Source organism: Mizuhopecten yessoensis, unplaced genomic scaffold, assembly GCF_002113885.1.
Source record: "Mizuhopecten yessoensis strain PY_sf001 unplaced genomic scaffold, ASM211388v2 scaffold11167, whole genome shotgun sequence".
NCBI classification, from domain to species: domain Eukaryota; kingdom Metazoa; phylum Mollusca; class Bivalvia; order Pectinida; family Pectinidae; genus Mizuhopecten; species Mizuhopecten yessoensis.
The window spans coordinates 735,366-757,333 of NW_018408913.1; the positions used below are offsets into that span (position 1 = coordinate 735,366).

Consider the following 21,968-nt stretch of genomic DNA (forward strand, 5'->3'; position numbering starts at 1 on the left):
AAGATCTATTGTACAACTCACGACACATGTTAAGATCTCTTGTACCACTCACGACACATGTTAAGATCTATTGTACCACTCACGACACATGTTAAGATTTATTGTACCACTCACTACACCTGGTAAGATCTATTGTACCACTCACGACACATGGTAAGATCTATTGTACCACTCACGACACATGTTAAGATCTATTGTACCACTCACGACACATGGCAAGATCTATTGTACCACTTACAACACATGGTAAGATCTATTGTACCACTCACGACACATGGTAAGATCTATTGTACCACTCACGACACACTCACGACACATGGTAAGATTTATTGTACCACTTACGACACATGGTAAGATCTATAATCCAATAAAATACAGGAAGATCTATGACACACAGTAAGATAAAATGACACATAAATCTGATAACTCAGTAAGATAACACAAAAAGAAATCTAACATCAGTAATATCTTAAAAAAACGGTTAGATCTAGCAATACACAGTCAAATCTAATGGCACACAATAAGATCTTATAGCAACACTCAGTAAATCTAATGACACACAATAAGATCTTATAATAACACTCAGTCAAATCTAATGACACACGATAAGATCTTATATCAACACTCAGTTAATCTAATGGCACACGATAAGATCTTATAGCAACACTCTGTAAATCTAATGGCACACGATAAGATCTTATAGCAACACTCAGTAAATCTAATGGCACACAATAAGATCTTATAGCAACACTCAGTAATTATAATGGCACACGATAAGATCTTATAGCACCACTCAGGAAATCTAATGGCACACGATAAGATCTTATAGCAACACTCTGTAAATCTAATGGCACACGATAAGATCTTATAGCACCACTCAGTAAATCTAATGGCACACGATAAGATCTTATAGCAACACTCAGTAAATCTAATGACACACGATAAGATCTTATAATAACACTCAGTCAAATCTAATGACACACGATAAGATCTTATAGCAACACTCAGTAAATATAATGGCACACGATAAGATCTTATAGCAACACTCAATAAATCTAATGGCACACAATAAGATCTTATAGCACCACTCAGTCAAATCTAATGGCACACGATTAGATCTTACAGCAACACTCAGTAAATCTAATGGCATACGATAAGATCTTATAGCAACACTCAGTAAATCTAATGGCACACGATAAGATCTTATATCACCACTCAGTAAATTTAATGACAATACCCAAGCCTATTATCCTCTAACCTTTGTATTGGAATACTACATGGTGTGACTTTTGGTTGCAGTTGTCACATCCTGGGAAATGCTGGCCCGTGTCTGGGACAGGAGTTTTACACCATCCCCAATCTCACCCAGTCTCTCCTCAGCACTATCTTCACCAACCTGGACCTCCTGCCCGACTACAGAGTCAAACCCATGATACATATCCTTTAACACTTTCTATCTGTTGGGGATTTCATAACAATACTTGTTGTATTGTAGACATAATCTACAGAACATTTAAAGCTGTCAAGTTCAGGCAAACAGTTTACCCATACAGATGTACAGCTATGATGATCAGACCAGATCATCTGTTTGAGTAGGAAGAGTACCAGTGTAAAATGGGTAACGATTAGACTCATCTTAGTTTTACTGTACCATAATTTATATGCAATTTGAATCGATAATTTTTCAGGATTAAAAATTAAGGAGGTTTATACCATTTGGACTTATACACTTAAATCCAGATTTATGTAAAGATTCAGTCAACAACAACAACAAATTCTGATTCATGTGTCATCTCTAGTATCTTTTGTCCTTGACTGATGCCACGTGTATTCATGAAGCCCTTTGTACAGAATTGTCCCAGGATGTGCTATGAAACAGCCGTTATACCACTGCTGGCATTCCTATGTCCCTACATCTACCAGGTCAGTATCTAAGGTAACAAAGTTAAATTCATTAGTATCTATGGTGACTTGGTCTTATCATATAGTGTCAGTGGTAATTTATATATATAACCAGATCACAACATTCAGTATCCATGGTGACTAGGTCTTATTTGTCAGTATCATGATGACTAGCTATAGTCAGTCAGTTTCCATGGTGACCAGAATATATCAGTCAGTATCCATGGTTACCAGATCACATCATTCATTATCCATGGTGACTAGGTTTTATTTGTCAGTATCATTATGACTAGGTATAGTGATCAATAGATCATATAAGAAGCATTAGATTACCAGGAATAAAAGGTTAGAAAAAAGGGTTTGACTTCATTGAATTTAATCTGTAAGACATCAATCGGAGTTGACTAATTGACAATTAAATTATATTTTCCAGCGATTGAGTGCCAAGTGGGCGGTAATAAACCAAAGAAACAGGTAGGATGTGTGTGTGTGTATTTGATGATGTGTAAATCAGAGAAACAGACAGTTTCAAATTAGAGAGCTAAAAAACGTACATGTTCATGTAATTAAATTGAGTCACATGTGATGCAGATTGTAAATTTAACTCTTTATATGTGCGTATCTGGCTAAATTATGTACATGTGATCTGTACATACCTGTTGCATACCAGTTCCCAACATACCAGTACACAAGACACCTGTACACAACATACCTGTACACAACACACATACACACAATGTAATTGTACACAACACACCTGTACATAATGTGATAGTACACAACACACCTGTACACAATGTAATTGTACACAACACACCTGTACACAATGTGATAGTACACAACACACCTGTACACAATATAATTGTACACAACACACCAGTACACAACATAATTGTACACCACACACCAGTATACAACATAAGTGTACATAACACTCCTGTACACAACATACCTGTACACAAAGTAACTGTACACAACACACCTGTGCACTCTATTAGTGTACACAACACACCTGTATATAACATAATTGTACACAACACACCTGTACACAACGTAACTACACAACACACCTGTACACAACACACCTATACACAACACACCTGTACACAACACACCTGTACACAACACACCTGTACACAACATACCTGTACACAACATAACACTACACAACACACCAGTACACACCTTCAATTCACACCTGACACCTATTTACATCTGTTACCAGTCACCAGACAGAGGATGGTAAAACGGAAGCTGAAGATGAAAATCCAGAGTCCCAGGAGGTGCTGGATGACCAATTGACTCGCCAGCTGTCCAGGGAATATGTTGACCTGCTTGGTAGGTGTGGTCAGATATCTGAATGTTTTAGTGAAATATAAGCACTATAAGGACATAAAATATAGATTAACTTACAAAATAATTGACACTTTTTCAAGCTGTTTTCAAATAAAATACCCTACATGATTGGTTGTAGGGATGTGAAGACAGTTTATGTGTCAGTAGAAGTTTGTTTTTGTGATAGTTACCATCTGCCGGTCACGCCCCTCAAACTTGGAGAACACAGCAGAAGACCAGATAATGGATGAGGAAGTCACGCCCCCAGACAATCCATCGAACCAACAACAACCCAAAGAAACCTGTCTCAGTGAACTCGGCCTTCTGTGTATGAAAAATGAGGTAAGGTTTTCTTCTGTTTGGGCCAAGATATCTATTTTAGACATTTAATTTGTTTTTGATATTTCAGCAAAATTTGGTATAAAGCATTTCTAGGCCAATTATATGGGGATTCAATGTTGTACAGATGAAGAGTGTGTTTGTCCATTTGTCAAGCTTTGGTTTCTTATGCAATAACTCCCAAAAAGGGCCAATTTTAACCTTATTATTCAGTATGCACATACATAATGTCAATTGTCAGACTAAGTTTGATCCACAGTGTGGTGCCTGCATATTTACTATATTGGCTGTTATTGAGGCTTCCTAGTTCTGATTGGTTAATTGGTTTCTGTGCAATAACTGCTCTAAAATGATTTCAACCAAATTCAGTATATAAACATAATTAAACTAATAGCATGTCTCAGACTTAGTTGTGTCACCAATGTGATGTGTGCATATTTACACATAATTAACAAAGCTACCAAATTCTGATTGGTTTATGGTTTCCATTCAGTAACTCCCCCTTATAATGGTTTGATTTGATTTTAACCCAATACCATATGTACATAAAAGTTGGGCCACTAATATGATGAGTGGATACTTAATCGTCAATTAAGTTTCTCAATTTGGTTTCCATACAATAACTGCCCTAGAAGTGGTTGGATTTCAATCAAATTTGATATATAAGCATACATATCTGTAAATCTAGGGCGAAGTTTAATTGCCATTGTTATGTGTGCATAATCTAGAATGATTTAGTTTATTGGTTTTTGTTTAGCAACTGCCCTTAAAAGGATTTTATGTCAAGGTAATTAAGTATGTACATCATCCATATTGACAAAATTCGGTGTGCACCTGCATTTTGTCAAGACTTAGGCTAAGTTTATTTACAATAAACTGCAACAATATTGGACTTACTATAGCATGTTATTCAAGCAGGGAATACCAATTCTACAAATTTGCTTGTTATTTTGGGGTCAATTGAAAATTAGAGATGGCCATCCTGCCCTTTGATTGACTGAGACATTTTCATCTCATTTAATTTTTGTCATTGTCTGAACCAAGTGTTAATATTGTAACTGTTTAGGCTGGTAAGATCTAAGTGGATACTTTCACTAGCGACCTCTTCTGTTGACAGGAAGTGTACCCATCTATAGTAATGTATGTGTTTAACTCACTGTCCTGGAACGACTCCACCATGGTACTGCGGGCGACCACTGTGTGTTGGCTGGCCATTAAACAGGTATGTACACCCACTGGATGTCATCACTTTCTATTTTCTATTCGGCTGCTGAGCAACACCTGTTGAAATGTTAGTTATTGTTAATCAGTGTGACAACTGCTCCCTACAATGTCTGATCATCGCCACAAATAATACCCCATTGTTACATATCTTGTGTTCTGCGCCAGTCTAGTCCATTTTTTGTGTATTACAAATATTATGCAATATTTTGTATTTTGTTTGTTTGCGCTTTTGTGTATAACATTACGGGGATATTAGATGGAGGTACATTGGAATATACACTTCAGTATTCTATAGTGTTAGATTCTGATATTTTTAATAAGCAGAACAATTTCTTAAACTTTACTGATAATTTTCTTAGTGAAAACTTTTGATACATTATAAGCGATAATAATCATCAAACAACAACAGTCTTGGATGTCAGAAACAGTGCTCCAGTTATTTGTAGGTAACGACAGATGCCATTATCTTGAAACCTTCCTTCAGTAAAACCTCATTATACTGGCACCATTTGTCCAAAGAAATTTAGACGTTATAAAGGGGTTTGGCAATAAATTGTCGGAAATGTATATTGGTAAATGAATTCTTAAGAAACCAAGAAAAAGAGACATTAAAAGATATTGGCAGTATGAAATGAGGGGCATTATATTGAGGTTCTACTGTATTCTATTGCAATAAGAAAAGTCTCTCCTGATCTTGTGTAGATCTAATGACATTATCATTGAGCAACACTTTACTCCTTTGAGAATTAACAAACTGACCGTACAGAAAGCATGTGATATCACCCAGTCCTGTTGAAATGTCTAATACTTTTGAAATATTTTGATGTTACAGTTGTTGACGGACAGTAAATTGGTACCAGAGGCAGTCAACGTATTTTTCTGTGCTGTGCTGTTTGGACTCCAGGCTCATGGTCAGCATGAGGCAGCTCAGAATGATTTACTTCTGTTAGGAGCACAGATGTATGATCTCCTGGTATGTGTTTACTTCTGTTAGGGGCACAGATGTAGGATCTCCTGGTATGTGTTTACTACTGGTAGGGGCAGAGATGTATGGTCTCCTGGTATGTGTTTACTACTGGTAGGGGCAGAGATGTATGGTCTCCTGGTATGTGTTTACTACTGATAGGGGTACAGATGTATGATCTCCTGGTATTTGTTTACTACTGTTAGGGGCACATATGTATAATCTCCTGGTATGTGTTTACTACTGGTAGGGGCAGAGATGTATGGTCTCCTGGTATGTGTTTACTACTGTTGGGGGCACAGATGTATGCTCTCCTGGTATGTGTTTACTACTGGTAGGGGCAGAGATGTATGGTCTCCTGGTATGTGTTTACTACTGGTAGGGGCAGAGATGTATGGTCTCCTGGTATGTGTTTACTACTGATAGGGGCACAGATGTATGCTCTCCTGGCATGTGTTTACTACTGTTAGGGGCACATATGTATAATCTCCTGGTATGTGTTTACTACTGGTAGGGGCAGAGATGTATGGTCTCCTGGTATGTGTTTACTACTGTTGGGGGCACAGATGTATGCTCTCCTGGCATGTGTTTACTACTGTTAGGGGCACAGATTTATGATCTCCTGGTATGTGTTTACTTCTGTTAGGGACACAGATGTATGATCTCCTGGTATTTGTTTACTACTGTTAGGGGCACATATGTATAATCTCCTGGTATGTGTTTACTACTGGTAGGGGCAGAGATGTATGGTCTCCTGGTATGTGTTTACTACTGTTGGGGGCACAGATGTATGCTCTCCTGGCATGTGTTTACTACTGTTAGGGGCACAGATTTATGATCTCCTGGTATGTGTTTATTTCTGTTAGGTGTACAGATGTATGATCTCCTGGTATTTGTTTACTACTGTTAGGGGCACAGATTTATGATCTCCTGGTATGTGTTTAGTACTGTTAGGGGCACAGATGTATGAGCTCCTAGTATGTGTTTACCACTGTTAGGGGCACAGATGTATGATCTCCTGGTATGTGTTTATTTCTATTGGACATACAGATGTATGATCTTGAAGTATTTACTCCTATTAGAAACATCTTACATTTATAGTGAATTGTTGCCCTCATTATCTTTGCACTTTGTTGTGCCTCTGCAAATGAAGCAGATTTTTTGTTCTGAAGCTGGTTGTTGATGCCATAGCGGACAAGAGCAAAATGAAAGTAATATTTCCTGCTAACTAATAGTGCCCATCATCAAGTATAGCAATCCAAAGTCAAGGAAGATCACATACCAAAAAATCCGAGAGTTAACAAATCATAGCCCAAGGAATTACTATATGAAATACTAACTGATGTGATTTGTGTGTTGCAGAGACCACATTTTCCAAACCTGGCCAACATCTTGCTACAAGTCCCCAACTGCTCAGTGGAAGCTGTCAAGGTTAGTGTTACTGGTGTCCAGACTAGTGGATTTTATTTTTTCTATTGGTCATATTTAACTCAAGCATTTTACAAACCCAGTACGCTTAAGTATACCGATGATGACTTGGTTAGATGGGTAAAACAGTAACGACTCATTTGAGTTTACTTGTAATGACTCTTTGAGTATACCTGTAATGACTCGATTTAGTGTACCTGCACTTACTTAATTAGTTGTGTATACATATAATGACTCAGTTGAGTATACCTGTAATGACTTAGATGAGTATACCTGTAATGACTTAGATGAGTATACCTGTAATGACTTAGATGAGTATACTTTTAATGACTTAGATGAGTATTCATGTAATGACTTAGATGGGTATACCTGTAATGACTTAGATGAGTATACCTGTAATGACTTAGATGAGTATACCTGTAATGACTTAGATGAGTATACCTGTAATGACTTAGATGAGTATACCTGTAATGACTTAGATGAGTATACCTGTAATGACTTAGATGAGTATACCTGTAATGACTTAATGGGTATACCTGTAATGACTAAGATGAGCATACCTGTAATGACTTAGATGGGTATACCTGTAATGACTTAGATGAGTATACCTGTAATGACTTAGATGAGTATACATGTAAAGCCTGTAATGGTGTTGGTGAGATTACATTGCTCTATCTAATCAAGGTTATGGATAATATACCACCATATCATAAGACAGTCCTTTTGTAAAGTTCTTGTGTTATTTGGTTTGCATAACTATAAAAAGAATGATATTGTTGCTAGGTTAAATCAATTTTCATAAAACAATGTTACGTACACTGTACAAGTAAGAGCCTAGCTGCAGGGTTATTTCTAATGTATATTCTACGTTTGATACAATTATGTATATTTTTCAGGCCTTTGATGAAAAAATATTACAATCAAGTCCACAAAAGCAAATCCCAGACAAAAAGAAGAAAGATCTCTTTAAGAAGTTGGTAGCTGATATCATTGGGGTAAGTTTTGTTAAATTAAAATATTTGTTTTCCTGTTTGGTTGTGTTTGTTAATAATTTTTGTAAGTAGTGGGATCTATCAGTTCTCATGTACAACCAGTGTCTCTCTGAATGACATAATTTCACACCTTTCCCTTTCAACAATTGATCTGCTGATTGTGCTGATATTTAGACTGGAGTTACTTCAAACCTTATTATTCTAATATATGAAATTTGTCAAAAGAGAAAGACATGAAAATATTATCTGTCTGGACAATGATTATTTACTGTAACTGGTGGGATGACAGTATCTGTCTGGACAATGATAATTTACTGTAACTGGTGGGATGACAGTATCTGCGCTTTGCCTATGATTGTTATTGTTTTTAGCAATAATGCTTCAACAACAACTAAAATTCACTTGGTATGCAATACCTGTATGATAAAGAAAAAACTCAATAGGATCTTCTTATTTCATCAGTTTGTGTGGTATATACCTAAAGTTGTGTAAACTGGTTCCCTGTCTTGTCTGACCAGTTATAGAATTCCAGGGTACATCTCCCTGTCATATATCAGATTTTTAAGTGAAACTTTTATTTTTATAAATTCCCTTTCGAGAAAAGTCTTGATATCAAAAAGGTTAACTGATCAGAAACAGTTTTACTGACATGTATTATACAATCTCTTGCAGAAAAGTGTGGGCCAGCAGTTTAAGCGAGAGGCACAGTACAAAAATCTCCCTCCTATATATACAATCAGATCTAAACAACCTTCTGTGGATGAAGTTGAACCTCACACCATGGGCCTGTGTGACCTATTTAAACCAATCAATGGAAACTTAACAGCATCCTGAACACTGTTTCTGCGTGTCGATGCCATGCATATTATCACAGCATTGGTGCTAGATAGGATATAGCATCGAGCCGGGGACATGGCCAGAGAATGAAGCAATCGTCTAAGAGATAAGTACTTTGCAAGTTGTTACATGGACCCTAAACAAATTCATGTTGTGATCCAGATAAAAGACCGAAGTGGAGAACAAAGCCATTGTGTATTGGTACAGTGATTGGGTTTTGTGCTGTGTGATGTGCAATGTGAAATACTCTCGGGTATTGATACTGGGATATAAATACCACATTCCTGGTCCTACAGGAAATATAAACTCTTGTTGGGTATTGATATTGGGATGTGCCAAATTTTTGTGCTCAATGGAATAGAGTTGATTCGACAAAGGCTGAAGTTGTGTTCATCTGTGTAAACTAAGTATGACAACGTGATTTTTCTGCCGATATGCCTACCTTGGCTTAACGATATATGTATGCAGATTAGCTCTATTCCAGGTGTGAACGGTGCATTTAAAAATTCCAGACAAGAAGATTCCTCAGATCTTGTGAAGTAATGACAATCAGAAAACTGATTTTATAAGTTTATTTGTGCGATTGATTCTCCCATAACAAAATGGTATCAGGTCATAGGTTACAGATTTACTGGTACATTCAATCATGATTAAATACCTCAAATATAAGTGTCATAATGAATGATTTCCTTAAGATTGTGATACTATTTATAAACATATTTACATTATCTCATAAGACCATTTCACCTACTGGTATAACTGGAACATGACATTTACTCTTTGTGCCAATTGTAAGTCCCCCACTGGTCCTACTGGAGGTCGGGACTATAGATTTTAACTCCATCCATCAGTCTGTCAGTGCTTCACGTTGTCCTGAGAATGTCTCAAGTACTATTTCACCTTCAGTTTTGTATATGAGTACCTCTTGGGGGGTGGGGGGTAATGTTGCATACTAAGATTGGGTTTCATATATACAAAGTTATGGCCCCTTTCTCACCATGCATCACACTTTGTCTGTGGTATCTCATACTCTGTGTCATCTGTGTACCTGTTGGAATGGTGGAATGTCAAAACAATATAGTTGTCTTAAATACTGGATGGAAAGAACAACAAGAAAGTTCAGTAAAAGTCCTATTTCTGTGTTTTAATCGTGTGTGACTTGATCACTCCTAGGAAGTCTAGTATGGTAGATGTTGTACCCCTTTGTGACTGGACTATTCCAGTGAAGTCTGGTAGATGTTGTACTCCTGTGTGACAGGACTATTCCAGTGAAGTCTGGTAGATGTTGTACTCCTGTGTGACTGGGTCACTCCTTACCCAAGAAGTCTATTAGATATCGTACCCTTGTGTGACAGGATTATTCCAGTGAAGTCTGGTAGATGTTGTACTCCTGTGACTGGGTCACTCCTTACCTAAGAAGTCTATTAGATATTGTACCCCTGTGTGACTGGACTATTCCAGTGAACTCTGGTAGATGTTGTACTCCTGTGTGACTGGGTCACTCCTTACCTAAGAAGTTTATTAGATATCGTACCCTTGTGTGACAGGATTATTCCAGTGAAGTCTGGTAGATGTTGTACTCCTGTGTGACATGACTATTCCAGTGAAGTCTGGTAGATGTTGTACTCCTGTGTGACACGACTATTCCAGTGAAGTCTGGTAGATGTTGTACTCCTGTGTGACAGGACTATTCCAGTGAAGTCTGGTAGATGTTGTACTCTAGTACAGTTTGGGTGAAGTAAAACTTTACTTTACATGTATGCTGCTCCTTGAGCATTATACTGATACGGTATCCCATACTTATATTCTCCTATGTGAAATTTAGTAGATTACCTGTTCCTGTATAGTTTAGGAGAATCAGGCTACCATTTCTGTCTGCATGTTTCTTTGTTAGTGTGTATAGATATTGTACTGGTGCAGCCTTATTTTATAAAAAAAGTGTAAATGGTTCACATCTGTAAATTCCAGTAAAATACTGTTCAATCCTTATATTAACATTCTTAATGTTTAGTTATTATTAACGTAAATGTAAATGTTCCCTTATATTTTCGATATTGAGGGGTTTGTGTCATCAGTGCAGATGAGATTCCTGAAACAGCCTTACCTCACAAAAATGTTTAGTACTAATGGTTGTCTCATGTTATTCTAGGCGGAAGGAGAAGCTTCAAAATGATGCTGAACAAATTGCATTCATAACTCTATGAACGCAAGTTCTTTGGTATTACATGCACTGGAAATATATATTTGTGACTGGTTCACTTCAGTTAAGTTCAGTAGATGGCCCACATCTACACAGAGAGAAATGAGATTACCCATTGAAGAATTGTAAAAATGACGTGTTCATGCTGATTCAAAAAGTAAGATTGTGATCATGTATAAAAGTGTGTGTTGAGGATGTGCAATACATATTTGTTATAAGCACACAAGAATCATGCTAGTTTTGGTTCTGTTTATTGGATCAAAAATAAATTTCAGTGTTGTATGATGTAGATTGAGATTAATGCAGATTCAGTTGAAGTAGTGATCACTATGTGTCAGGGCTAGGATTTAATGATATTCCAGTGTACCAGGAAAACAAGGAATCTAGTGGGAAAACAAGATATCTAGTGGGAAAACCAGACATCTATAGCTGGAATACTAGATATCTAGTGGGAAAACCAGATATCTAGTGGGAATACGAAATATCTACTGGGAAAACCAGGTCTCTATTTGGGATTCAATATGTGTAGTGGAAATATATGATATCAGATGGGAATATGAGATGTCTGGTTGGAATATATGATATCAGATGGGAATATGAGATGTCTAGATGAAATATATGATATAAGATGGGAATATGAGATGTCTAGTTGGAATATGAGATGTCTAGTCAGCATACCTTGTGGGAATACCAACACTGACTTTCACTAAATTTGGTTCTACTCTGACAAATACTTATGAATCTGTGTTTTCATTAGCCAGAGTTTCCTCTGGTCCCAACATAAGCCAGAGTTTCCTCTGGTCCCAACATTAGCCAGAGTTTCCTCTGGTCCCAACATCAGATTTTTGAGAGATAGATGTCTGGTTTGGGAATCGGATCTCTACCTGTCAAAATGTGAAATGGCTAATGTTGAGACCAGAGGAAAATCTGACAGTATTCTAATATAATGTATATAATATATATTTTGATAACACTATAAGCTAAATACTGAATTGAAGACATAGATTCTTAAAATATAGTAAAGCTATTAAATTGGAAATGACTTAGATTCAAAGGTACCAAGTTAGAATCTATGTAGATTGTGGAATACATGATTTTTCTTATACTCTAGCCCTGCATGTTCTATATATATATGTTATACAAATTTATTACAATTTTCTATGAATAAATCTTTGGAACAAACAGAAATTCTAGTGCTGTGTTGTACATGTATATGTGCAGTATGTGTAAACACTGTCTTTGTTTCCTTTATATAACTTAACCATGATCTAGATTTCACATGGAAGTTATGGATATTAATGTGGATGCTTACAGTTGTCTGAATGCCCCTCTGTATTGGGGAACTGGTATCTCCTCAAAACCAATAACCAGGGGCTATCTGTAACACTGCATAGTTTATTTAATCTTCATAAAAATGGAAATACATGTATATAGTATTCTTCACAAAAAAATAGAATCAAATTGTTAGTTGCTGACAGGGTGACATTTGAATGATTTGTAAATTGTATATCTGTAAAACCAGAGACGTATAAAGCCACTCTGTAGTACATATGTCTCTGGTAAGACTTGGTTCAATCTATAAACATCCATGCAATTTTGAGAAAGGTTGGTTTGAAAATATAATCATATTCAGCTCATAAATGTTCTATGAACCAACCAAAATAAATTGATAATTGTGAGCTAAAAAAGAAAAATGATCAAATTATTGTTGAGAAAGTTATAACTTTCAAATCTTGTAAATAGGTTGAATCATTGCAATAACAGTTGTATACTTAGGTTAGTGCTTCCATGTTGGTTTGTCAAAAATATACGAGAAGTGTTTGCAAGGCCAGAGGAGCTTATAATGTTGAATTAGGTGTATATGTTTTCATTTGTCACCTGACTTTTACATTGGACAATGATATTTTGGCACCATTTTACACCTTCCTACATAATCTATGAGGTAGCTGTTGTTATCAGTAATGAGTATAATATCTGATTTTAAAAAAGAACACAACTTGACAAAACAATATGTTGACATCAAATATACATGTATAAGTAACATCCATACAACCAAACAGTTATAAACACTGCAGCATTCAAAAGCAGCTTTTGGTAGCTTTGATATGGCATTTCTAATATAAATATTTAACATAAATAAACTTTGATATGGCATTCTATAATAAATATAAACTGACTGTTTAATTTACCGTATCTGCTACATTAAACACCCTGGGTGCTTATAAGGATCCCTGAACCACTGAACTGTAACAAAGTATTGGAAATGACTTTTCCCTGCATGACTATGATATTGTTATGTATATTGCCTACATTACAATACTGTAGACAAAAGTAAAACCATACCTTGCAGGATGCAAAAATGATAAAATGAACAAAACATAATCAACAGGTGTGTTCTGAGTGTCGAAAAATTTCAGCGGGGCTAGCTAAAACTAGATTTGATCGATAGACTGTAGATAGTTACACCAATTGGCTATCAACAGAAGTGTACAAGCCCAAATGTGCTACAGTCATATCCAAACGGAAGTTAAAGGGAGATTACTGTACACAGTAAAAACGACAGTGCAGTGGGACAGGGATCCTTAAAATTAGGCAGTGCAGTGGGACAGGGATCCTTAAAATGAACAATACTGCTACAAAATTACCCTGACAAAAACATACAAAAAATAATTCTGAGGTGAAATATAGAGGACACATTAGGATGAGGCTGAAAGCTGAAAGGACAGTAATACCGTAAAAGCTTGATAAGAAACACCTATAATAACAGGTCTTACTCCTGTAACAGACAGCACTTCAGCATATAGATACTCGATACAGTAATATCCTATTAACTCATTCACCCCTGAAGACACATTTGAGCTCTTCCAATTCATGGTTGGAATAGTTCATTATGGAATTTCAGGGGTGAATGAGTTAACTGTTCATATCTCAAAGGAAAAACAGTTATTTCAAAACATGTTAAAATTATTCTTCAACTAAGTAATGCATTCCTTTTGTTAAGGAATTATATAAATCTCAGGATAAGAATTTTAGTAAAGGTATTGTTGGAGTGTTCATGTATTGTGATAACGGAAACAATGTAGATAGTGACCAAATTAGAAGTAAAGTGGACTCCTCAATATTTAGTTAAAAAGTATTTGACTCACCAGAGTTAGGAGTGGTATTTTACTCTTCAGAGCTAAAGTTGGAGGTTGAGTGGAGTGGGAGGAATTTGAGCTTTTTCAAGTTTGAGTTAGAAGGGTACCTATTTGGTTCATCAAAGTTTGTGTTAGGGGGGATATTCTTCCTATAAAAGTTTGATTCAGGAAGGGTAATTGGCACCTCAAGGGTGGAGTTAGAAGGTTTAGCTTACAAGTAGCCAACTTTGAGTCAGAAATGGTATTAAAGTTGGGGAGGTGGGTGCTGGTGTTAATTAGCTTGTTCAAGTTTCAGTAAGGAGGGGAATTAAAATTAGCTCAGGGGTATTTGTTTCCAACAACTGTAAATAAGGAAATAGTATATCCCGCGTATCAAAACTTGGGTCAGGAGGGGTTACAAACATCTGTGATCTCATTACTCTCAAAGTGGACAGTTCAGGATGTACAACACGTTGTCAGCTATTCTATCTGAATCTTGTGACCCAACAGGTATACCATTTTTCATCTTCTGGATCTCGAAACATAACATGTATAACATATTCAATCCATTGTCTGAATCTTAGGACACAACATATATAACATTATGTTCATTCTCTCTGAATCTCTGACACGACGCATATAACCCTCATTCCCTGTGAATCTCTCACTGAAATAATATTTAAAACACTATCAATTCTCTTTGAGTCTATATTGGATACCTTTCAGTTTTCAGCAAGGTCCTCATACTTGTACACCTTGAGAGATTTGTCGGAACAGCCAACCCAGAGCTGGTTGTCATGGAAACTGAGACAGATGGGTGACATTGTACTAGATGGTAGGGCCAGGAGGAGGCGGAGGAAGCGGCCCTCCGTGTCAATCACATTGATACACCTTATCTTATAGTCCACCACTAGCAGCAGACCCTGGGGGTCAAAGCACAGGTCATAGGGTAGAAACCGGGTCGTCTCACTTTTTCTCTTTTTAAGCAATTTTGTTACGCCATTATATCTGTGTAGAAATTCTAAGCGGTCATTAAAGACGGCCACATTTGGATTGTCTTCCCCTCCACACACTGCATCATCCCAATCTGCTACAGCAATCCGACGTGTCTTTTTACATGCTGCAATTTTGTACGGTTTTACAATATGAGAGCCTGGAACATTCTGCGAAGATAAAATAACTTCTCCATCTTGTGAATAAATTGTAACATCCATATAGGTACCAATTACGATATATTCGTTGTACGTCACACAGATACACATGCAGCCTGTTTCAAATCGTATCTGTGCTGGTTCTGGTGGAGAATCAGCAGATTCGGGCAGTGTCATTTCTCTGATTGTAGAATCATCACAGCACATCCATAAACGGCCGCTGAGGGGACTCACACTGATGCCTTCGATGCCACTGACCATCTCTACACTGCGCACCCTCTCCCCGTCATTGTCCATCTCTACTAACTCTGTACTGTCAGAGGAGGCAATCCACACACCGTCATCTGTCGCACACAGAGATTGGATGTTATGTGTGTGAAGGAATTGAGTCTTTTCCACATGCATATGTGTGGACTGCTCCCGGAGGAACACTGGAATAACTTCCCGGTTTATTTCCTTCACTTTCTGTTCCTGGCGAGGACTTGTTTCAAAATTGGAATTTTGAACCTCGCTTCCAAGCTGGCAGCCCATTTTACTTTTTAAATCACACTCCTACACTCCAAACTCGAAGGAAGCATGTCACTTTTGTATTAGTTATTGTAAGTGCACTCTTCACTTCTACTGTGTGTACATATGTATTATTCATTGAAATACAGACATGTCAGATAGTGTTACTGACAGAATATTGATGATGTTTTGAACTGTCCTTTTCTGTTGAGAATTTAACATTTTGTTGGTATACAATTCAGAACATTGTATACGTTTTAGCTTGATATGTGTATCACCTCTTCATGGGTGTGAATTATTAAATACTTAGAGTCTGTATCTTTATTGAGGTCCTGGGCCTAGAACTATACATCCATAGACAGTCGGAGTAACTATCCATACCGACACAGTCGATGATCCTACTCGAGTGTGTGATCAGGTTACCCAAGGCCGGGTACCTAGGAACAACTTGGGTCGTCACAAACAGACCCACACATTTACACACATGTTTACCCTTCAAGAGTTTCACATTGTCACCTGCCAGATACGGTGGTAAAACAATGGTCTCCTGCCTTACAATATCTGTCTCCTGCCGTGTAATGTCTATCATCTGTGTTGTTCCTGACCCCAGGAATGTCGCGTCAGGTGTTACACTTACAGCCAGTCAGTATGTATATATATATGTACACTGTGCCAGTATGATAGACTATCTTCATACCTCTGTGAGGGATTTAATTTTAAAGGTTTTACAGTTGACTTAAACCTCTAGACCAATATAATGCCACAGACTTTTGTCATTTTATTCTTGAATTATAATCTGTTCATTTGAACAAAATGGAATTTAAATTCTTATAATAGGCCTCACCAAGTTTAAAGTTCACTTGTATAGACAAGTCATAAAATGGATTGTGTCCATCAATTAGTATATAACTAAAATTAGTGGATGTATAATAATCTGTTTGATTTGTTATTTAGTTTTAGTACAGGTAAACTGTTTAAGTTTTGTAAGACAGTGATTGGATAATATACATTAATGCTTTATTATTATAGGGTGGCGTGTAAAACTGTATAATCTGTAGCTTTAAGGACTAAGAGGATTATGTATAATCTGTAGATTTAAGGACTAAGAGGATTAATTTACTCCTTTAAGATATATTACCTTATTTACAGCACATGGTTATGAAATCTTATGAACACTTTATGTTGTATAGGGTTTATATAGTGAATAAGTTATCTTGTCTTTTCTATAAAGCTGTACAGGTAAGCTGTTTGGCACTGTACCAGGTACCCCACATACCCAACTATCAATATACATGTAGTGTATATAACCTATATCATTGATATCGTCGGGACCTTTAAACACGGCCAGACTAATGTAGCAAGGCTTACTAATACATTCTAGTATATGTGTACTTGTAAGAAATGAACACCAGATAAGGTTTTAGACGTCTGTATACTTTGACCTTAGAAGATTAATTTTCAGATATGTAGGAATAGTGAAGTTGATTACATTATCAAGGTCTTTCAGTCTTATAGATTCATAACTAATTTATGCAGATTTAATTCTCAATGTACAGATAACCGTTACCCGTTATGTAGTTAGTAAATGCCTAAGTTCATCAGACCAAGTCAGTTCACCAGAGGTAGCGGCTTCGTCTTTAACGGCATAATGTAGCACAAAGTTTCTGCAGATATTTAAATCTGCCATTGTATTGTGTAAATTTCAGATCGAGTATATTCACAGTAACGGTTTTTAGAAGTACTTTTGTTGTCACTATGGTCAAATAAACACTGGATATACCTATATAACCATACTGCTGGCTGTCAGGTTACATCAAAAGAGCGAACTCCGTCATCACACAATAATCTGAGGATTAAGGCAGCCACTATAGTGTCCCACTGTCTATTTGTAAATGCAAAGGTTTTTGTTGATAACTCAAGATAGTGATTTGTTTAGAAAAAGTTAATGAATTATGAAAAATAAACAAGGATCATTTTGCACCCTGTTTTAGAAAACTTAAGCCCAAAAACCATCTAGTAATGTGTAAGGTCATGAAATCAATGTATGGCCAATGTGAAACCTGTCTAGAGTGAAAGCTTGTGTAAATCAGTCAAAGAATAAAGCCACCTGTTTACACTTCTCTGTTAATTGCACCAGTGTACTTAAACAAGAGGCCCATGGGCCTTAACGGTCACCTGATATATTTATACAGAGAGTTGATTTTGTTTTTAACATGAACAGAATTATTTTTCAAAGTGACAAAAAAACAATAAAACCACCTTAATCAATATCTAGCATACAGATTTAAGACTAAAAAGTATTTGAAACTAGCACCACTGATTCTAAACAAGGAAAATGAAGAAATTTTAGCACACTGACTCCTTTGGGCCCCACCCTACAGCCCTTGGGGGTAGGGCTGGCTCAAAATGTAATATTCAAAGTATCATTTGCCATTATAAACCATAATAAATTTTGCCGCCCCCCCAAAATGTGATTTCCCTATATAAACTATAGTTAAGTTTACCCCCTCCCCAGGGGAAAATGTGAGACCCCAGGGTCAGGAAATTCACAATTTTTGTAAAGCACCTTAAGACCCTTCCATCTATGAAGAGTATTTGATTCTACCATATCTGGGTCTTGAGAAAAAAAAATTGGAAATTTCAGTCAATTCAACCCTTTTTGGCCCCACCCATCAGCCCCGGGGGGTCAGTCAGGGCTGATATGTGCATACTATCAAACTGCTACCTAATACTGATAATGCTAACCTAAATTGAATTACTTCCAATGGAAATTAAACAAATGTTGGTCCAAAATGTGATTTCCCTATATAAACTATAGTAAAGTTTACCCCCTCCCCAGGGGGAAACGTGAGACCCCAGGGTCAAGAAATTCACAATTTCGGTAAAGCACCTTAAGACCCTTCCATCTATGAAGAGTATTTGATTCTACCATATCTGGGTCTTGAGAAGAAGATTTTTGAAATTTCAGTCAATTCAACCCTTTTTGGCCCCACCCATCAGCCCCTGGGGGTCAGTCAGGGCTCATAGGTGCATACTATCAAACTGCTACCTAATACTGATAATGCTAACCCAAATTGAATTACTTCCAATGGAAATTAAACAAATGTTGGTCCAAAATGTGATTTCCCTATATAAACTATAGTAAAGTTTACCCCCTCCCCAGGGGGAAACGTGAGACCCCAGGGTCAAGAAATTCACAATTTCGGTAAAGCACCTTAAGACCCTTCCATCTATGAAGAGTATTTGATTCTACCATATCTGGGTCTTGAGAAGAAGATTTTTGAAATTTCAGTCAATTCAACCCTTTTTGGCCCCACCCATCAGCCCCTGGGGGTCAGTCAGGGCTCATAGGTGCATACTATCAAACTGCTACCTAATACTGATAATGCTAACCCAAATTGAATTACTTCCAATGGAAATTAAACAAATGTTGGTCCAAAATGTGATTTCCCTATATAAACTATAGTAAAGTTTACCCCCTCCCCAGGGGGAAACGTGAGACCCCAGGGTCAAGAAATTCACAATTTTGGTAAAGCACCTTAAGACCCTTCCATCTATGAAGAGTATTTGATTCTACCATATCTGGGTCTTGAGAAGAAGATTTTTGAAATTTCAGTCAATTCGACCCTTTTTGGCCCCACCCATCAGCCCCGGGGGGTCAGTCAGGGCTGATATGTGCATACTATCAAACTGCTACCTAACACTGATAATGCTTACCTAAATTGAATTACTTTCAATGGAAATTAAACAAATGTTGGTCCAAAATGTGATTTCACTATATAAGCTATAGTAAAGTTTACCCCCTCCCCAGGGGAAAATGTGAGCCCCCAGGGTCAAGAAATTCACAATTTTGGTAAAGCACCTTAAGAACCTTCCATATATGAAGAGTATTTGATTCTACCATATCTGGGTCTTGAGAAGAAGATTTTTGAAATTTTAGTCAATTTGACCCTTTTTGGCCCCGCCCCTCAGGCCCCTGGGGGCTTAGGACTAAACCGGCAACTCTTTTTGTTGACCTTTGTCCATGGAAGGTTCCTGCAAAATTTCATTGAAATTGGTTCAGTGGTTTTGGAGAAGAAGTCGAAAATGTAAATTGTTTACGGACGCACGACGAACGACGGACGACGGACGACGACGGACAAAAGGCGATCGCAATAGGTCACTTGAGACTTTGTCTCAGGTGACCTAAAAACAGAGTGAGCTAACAAGCCCACAGAAGAGTACCCTTGCCACATATCACGACCTTGAACTTTCATGTACACTTTGGAGAGTGTTCCATAAAACTGCCACAAAGTCTGACTATGAAACACACATCTACGAAGTGTTATACAAATTTTGAAGCCATTTATAATTGTTTTTGACAACTTTTTAGACAAAATTCACAATGATTTGACTGTTGACCTTGACCTTGAGAATACCGACTTTTGAGTGTTATTTGACACACTGGTCATGGTTAACATATCCGTGAAGTTTGGTATGGAGAATGAATAGGTATCACCATTTAGAAGATATGGTGTGGACAAATTTTACAATGATTTGACCTTTGACCAATTATCCTAGCCTTGAACTTTAGGTATGAACCCGAGTGTATTAAGCAACAGTCTGTCTGGTAACGATAAACATATCTGTAAAGTTTCATTAATATATATATATGGTCTGAACAAGCCATTGACTTTGACCTTTTACCCCTAACTCTGACCTTGACATTTATGGTATGACCCTGAGAGTGTTATGACACACCATCAGGTAAAGCCAAATATATGTGAAGTTTAATTATAAAAGGTTGTCCTTTAGAAGATATGGTCAGGTTATCTGTACAATAACTAGATAATTGACCCATTCATGTGCCCGTGTTCATGAAGCTGTTCTTATGCTCAAGCATGGATTGTGATTAAACTGACTTTCTTGGATCTCCTTTAAATCATGTGACAGTCAAGATGTCAAGTGTAAACATTGCAAAGTATATCAACTTTAATTTAAGTCTTCCCAAACTTCTTACAAATCATTGAGAAAATGGATTTTTTTCATTAATTCATCACTTGAACAAAGAATGAGGCCTGAGCATAGAATCTGAGTTTGAGTAAGAGAAAGTTTTCATGAACTCTTGACGTTTAGGGTATGGACCAGAGATTGTGACATAACACATTTTCTGATCATGATAGTTTCAATGTGTTTATTGACTTGGATGAACAGATGCCTCATCATCACACAAGCTCAAAGGCAGGGAAGCTATAGAGAGAATCCTCCGGTATAAACTCTCAGACTTAAAATGTGTATAGAATACAACAGATTTATGGCTTTATGTCTAGAAACATGGTTCAATGAACTTCCTTGAAACGATTATTTCATTGTTTTAACCAGAAAAATCAACAGTGTAATATGCTTTTCAACACATAGTTTATTTCATTTTGATATCTATAAAGTATTAAGTATCACAAATTCACTTTTTTAAAAGGTGAACGTTAAAATTCATTTACAAATCTATACACATCATCAACAATAACTTAGTGTTAGCAATTATCTACACAACCTGTCTATATATACAGAGCTATGTGCACACATGTAAGTACATATAAATACTGAACTCATGGTAACCCAAGATTACCAGCTATACATTACTCAACATCTATCATTCAGAGTTCTTTACGGGTTTGTTATAAATAGGACTATGCATGCTTCATCATAAAATGTACATCACTAAACTCTACTACCCCATATATGGTCATCATATTTGCCCAATACCCAGGACTCCATAAATGGTTACAGGATTTACAAAACATAAATATTCCATACATGGTTGTAGGATTTTTTAAACCAGAATATTCCATACATGGTTGTAGAATTAACTAAACCAGAATACTCCATATATGGTTCCAGAATTAACTAAACCTGAATATTCCATATATGGTTGTAGAATTAACAAAACCAGAATATTCCCTATATGGTTATAGAATTAACTAAACCAGAATATTC

At 36.8% G+C, this 21,968-nt stretch overlaps 2 protein-coding genes across 2 annotated transcripts in view; one reads left to right on the forward strand and one right to left on the reverse strand.

Annotated features, from left to right (window-relative positions):
- Window positions 1–9,393, forward strand: part of LOC110467254 (exportin-5-like) — a 37,676-nt gene extending 28,283 nt beyond the window's left edge. The window contains exons 23-32 of the mRNA XM_021524297.1: window positions 1,300–1,436; window positions 1,826–1,923; window positions 2,336–2,376; window positions 3,128–3,240; window positions 3,425–3,579; window positions 4,694–4,798; window positions 5,633–5,773; window positions 7,127–7,195; window positions 8,089–8,187; window positions 8,857–9,393. Coding sequence (XP_021379972.1) covers window positions 1,300–1,436; window positions 1,826–1,923; window positions 2,336–2,376; window positions 3,128–3,240; window positions 3,425–3,579; window positions 4,694–4,798; window positions 5,633–5,773; window positions 7,127–7,195; window positions 8,089–8,187; window positions 8,857–9,018 — 1,120 coding nt within the window. The 3' untranslated portion in view covers window positions 9,019–9,393. The remainder of the gene's footprint in view (window positions 1–1,299; window positions 1,437–1,825; window positions 1,924–2,335; window positions 2,377–3,127; window positions 3,241–3,424; window positions 3,580–4,693; window positions 4,799–5,632; window positions 5,774–7,126; window positions 7,196–8,088; window positions 8,188–8,856) is intronic.
- A 3,212-nt stretch (window positions 9,394–12,605) lies between these two features.
- On the reverse strand, window positions 12,606–16,622 carry LOC110467223. The gene has a single exon (XM_021524233.1). It carries the CDS (start codon window positions 16,017–16,019, stop codon window positions 15,060–15,062), a length of 960 nt encoding a protein of 319 aa, XP_021379908.1. The 5' UTR covers window positions 16,020–16,622; the 3' UTR covers window positions 12,606–15,059.
- Window positions 16,623–21,968: the final 5,346 nt, after the last annotated feature.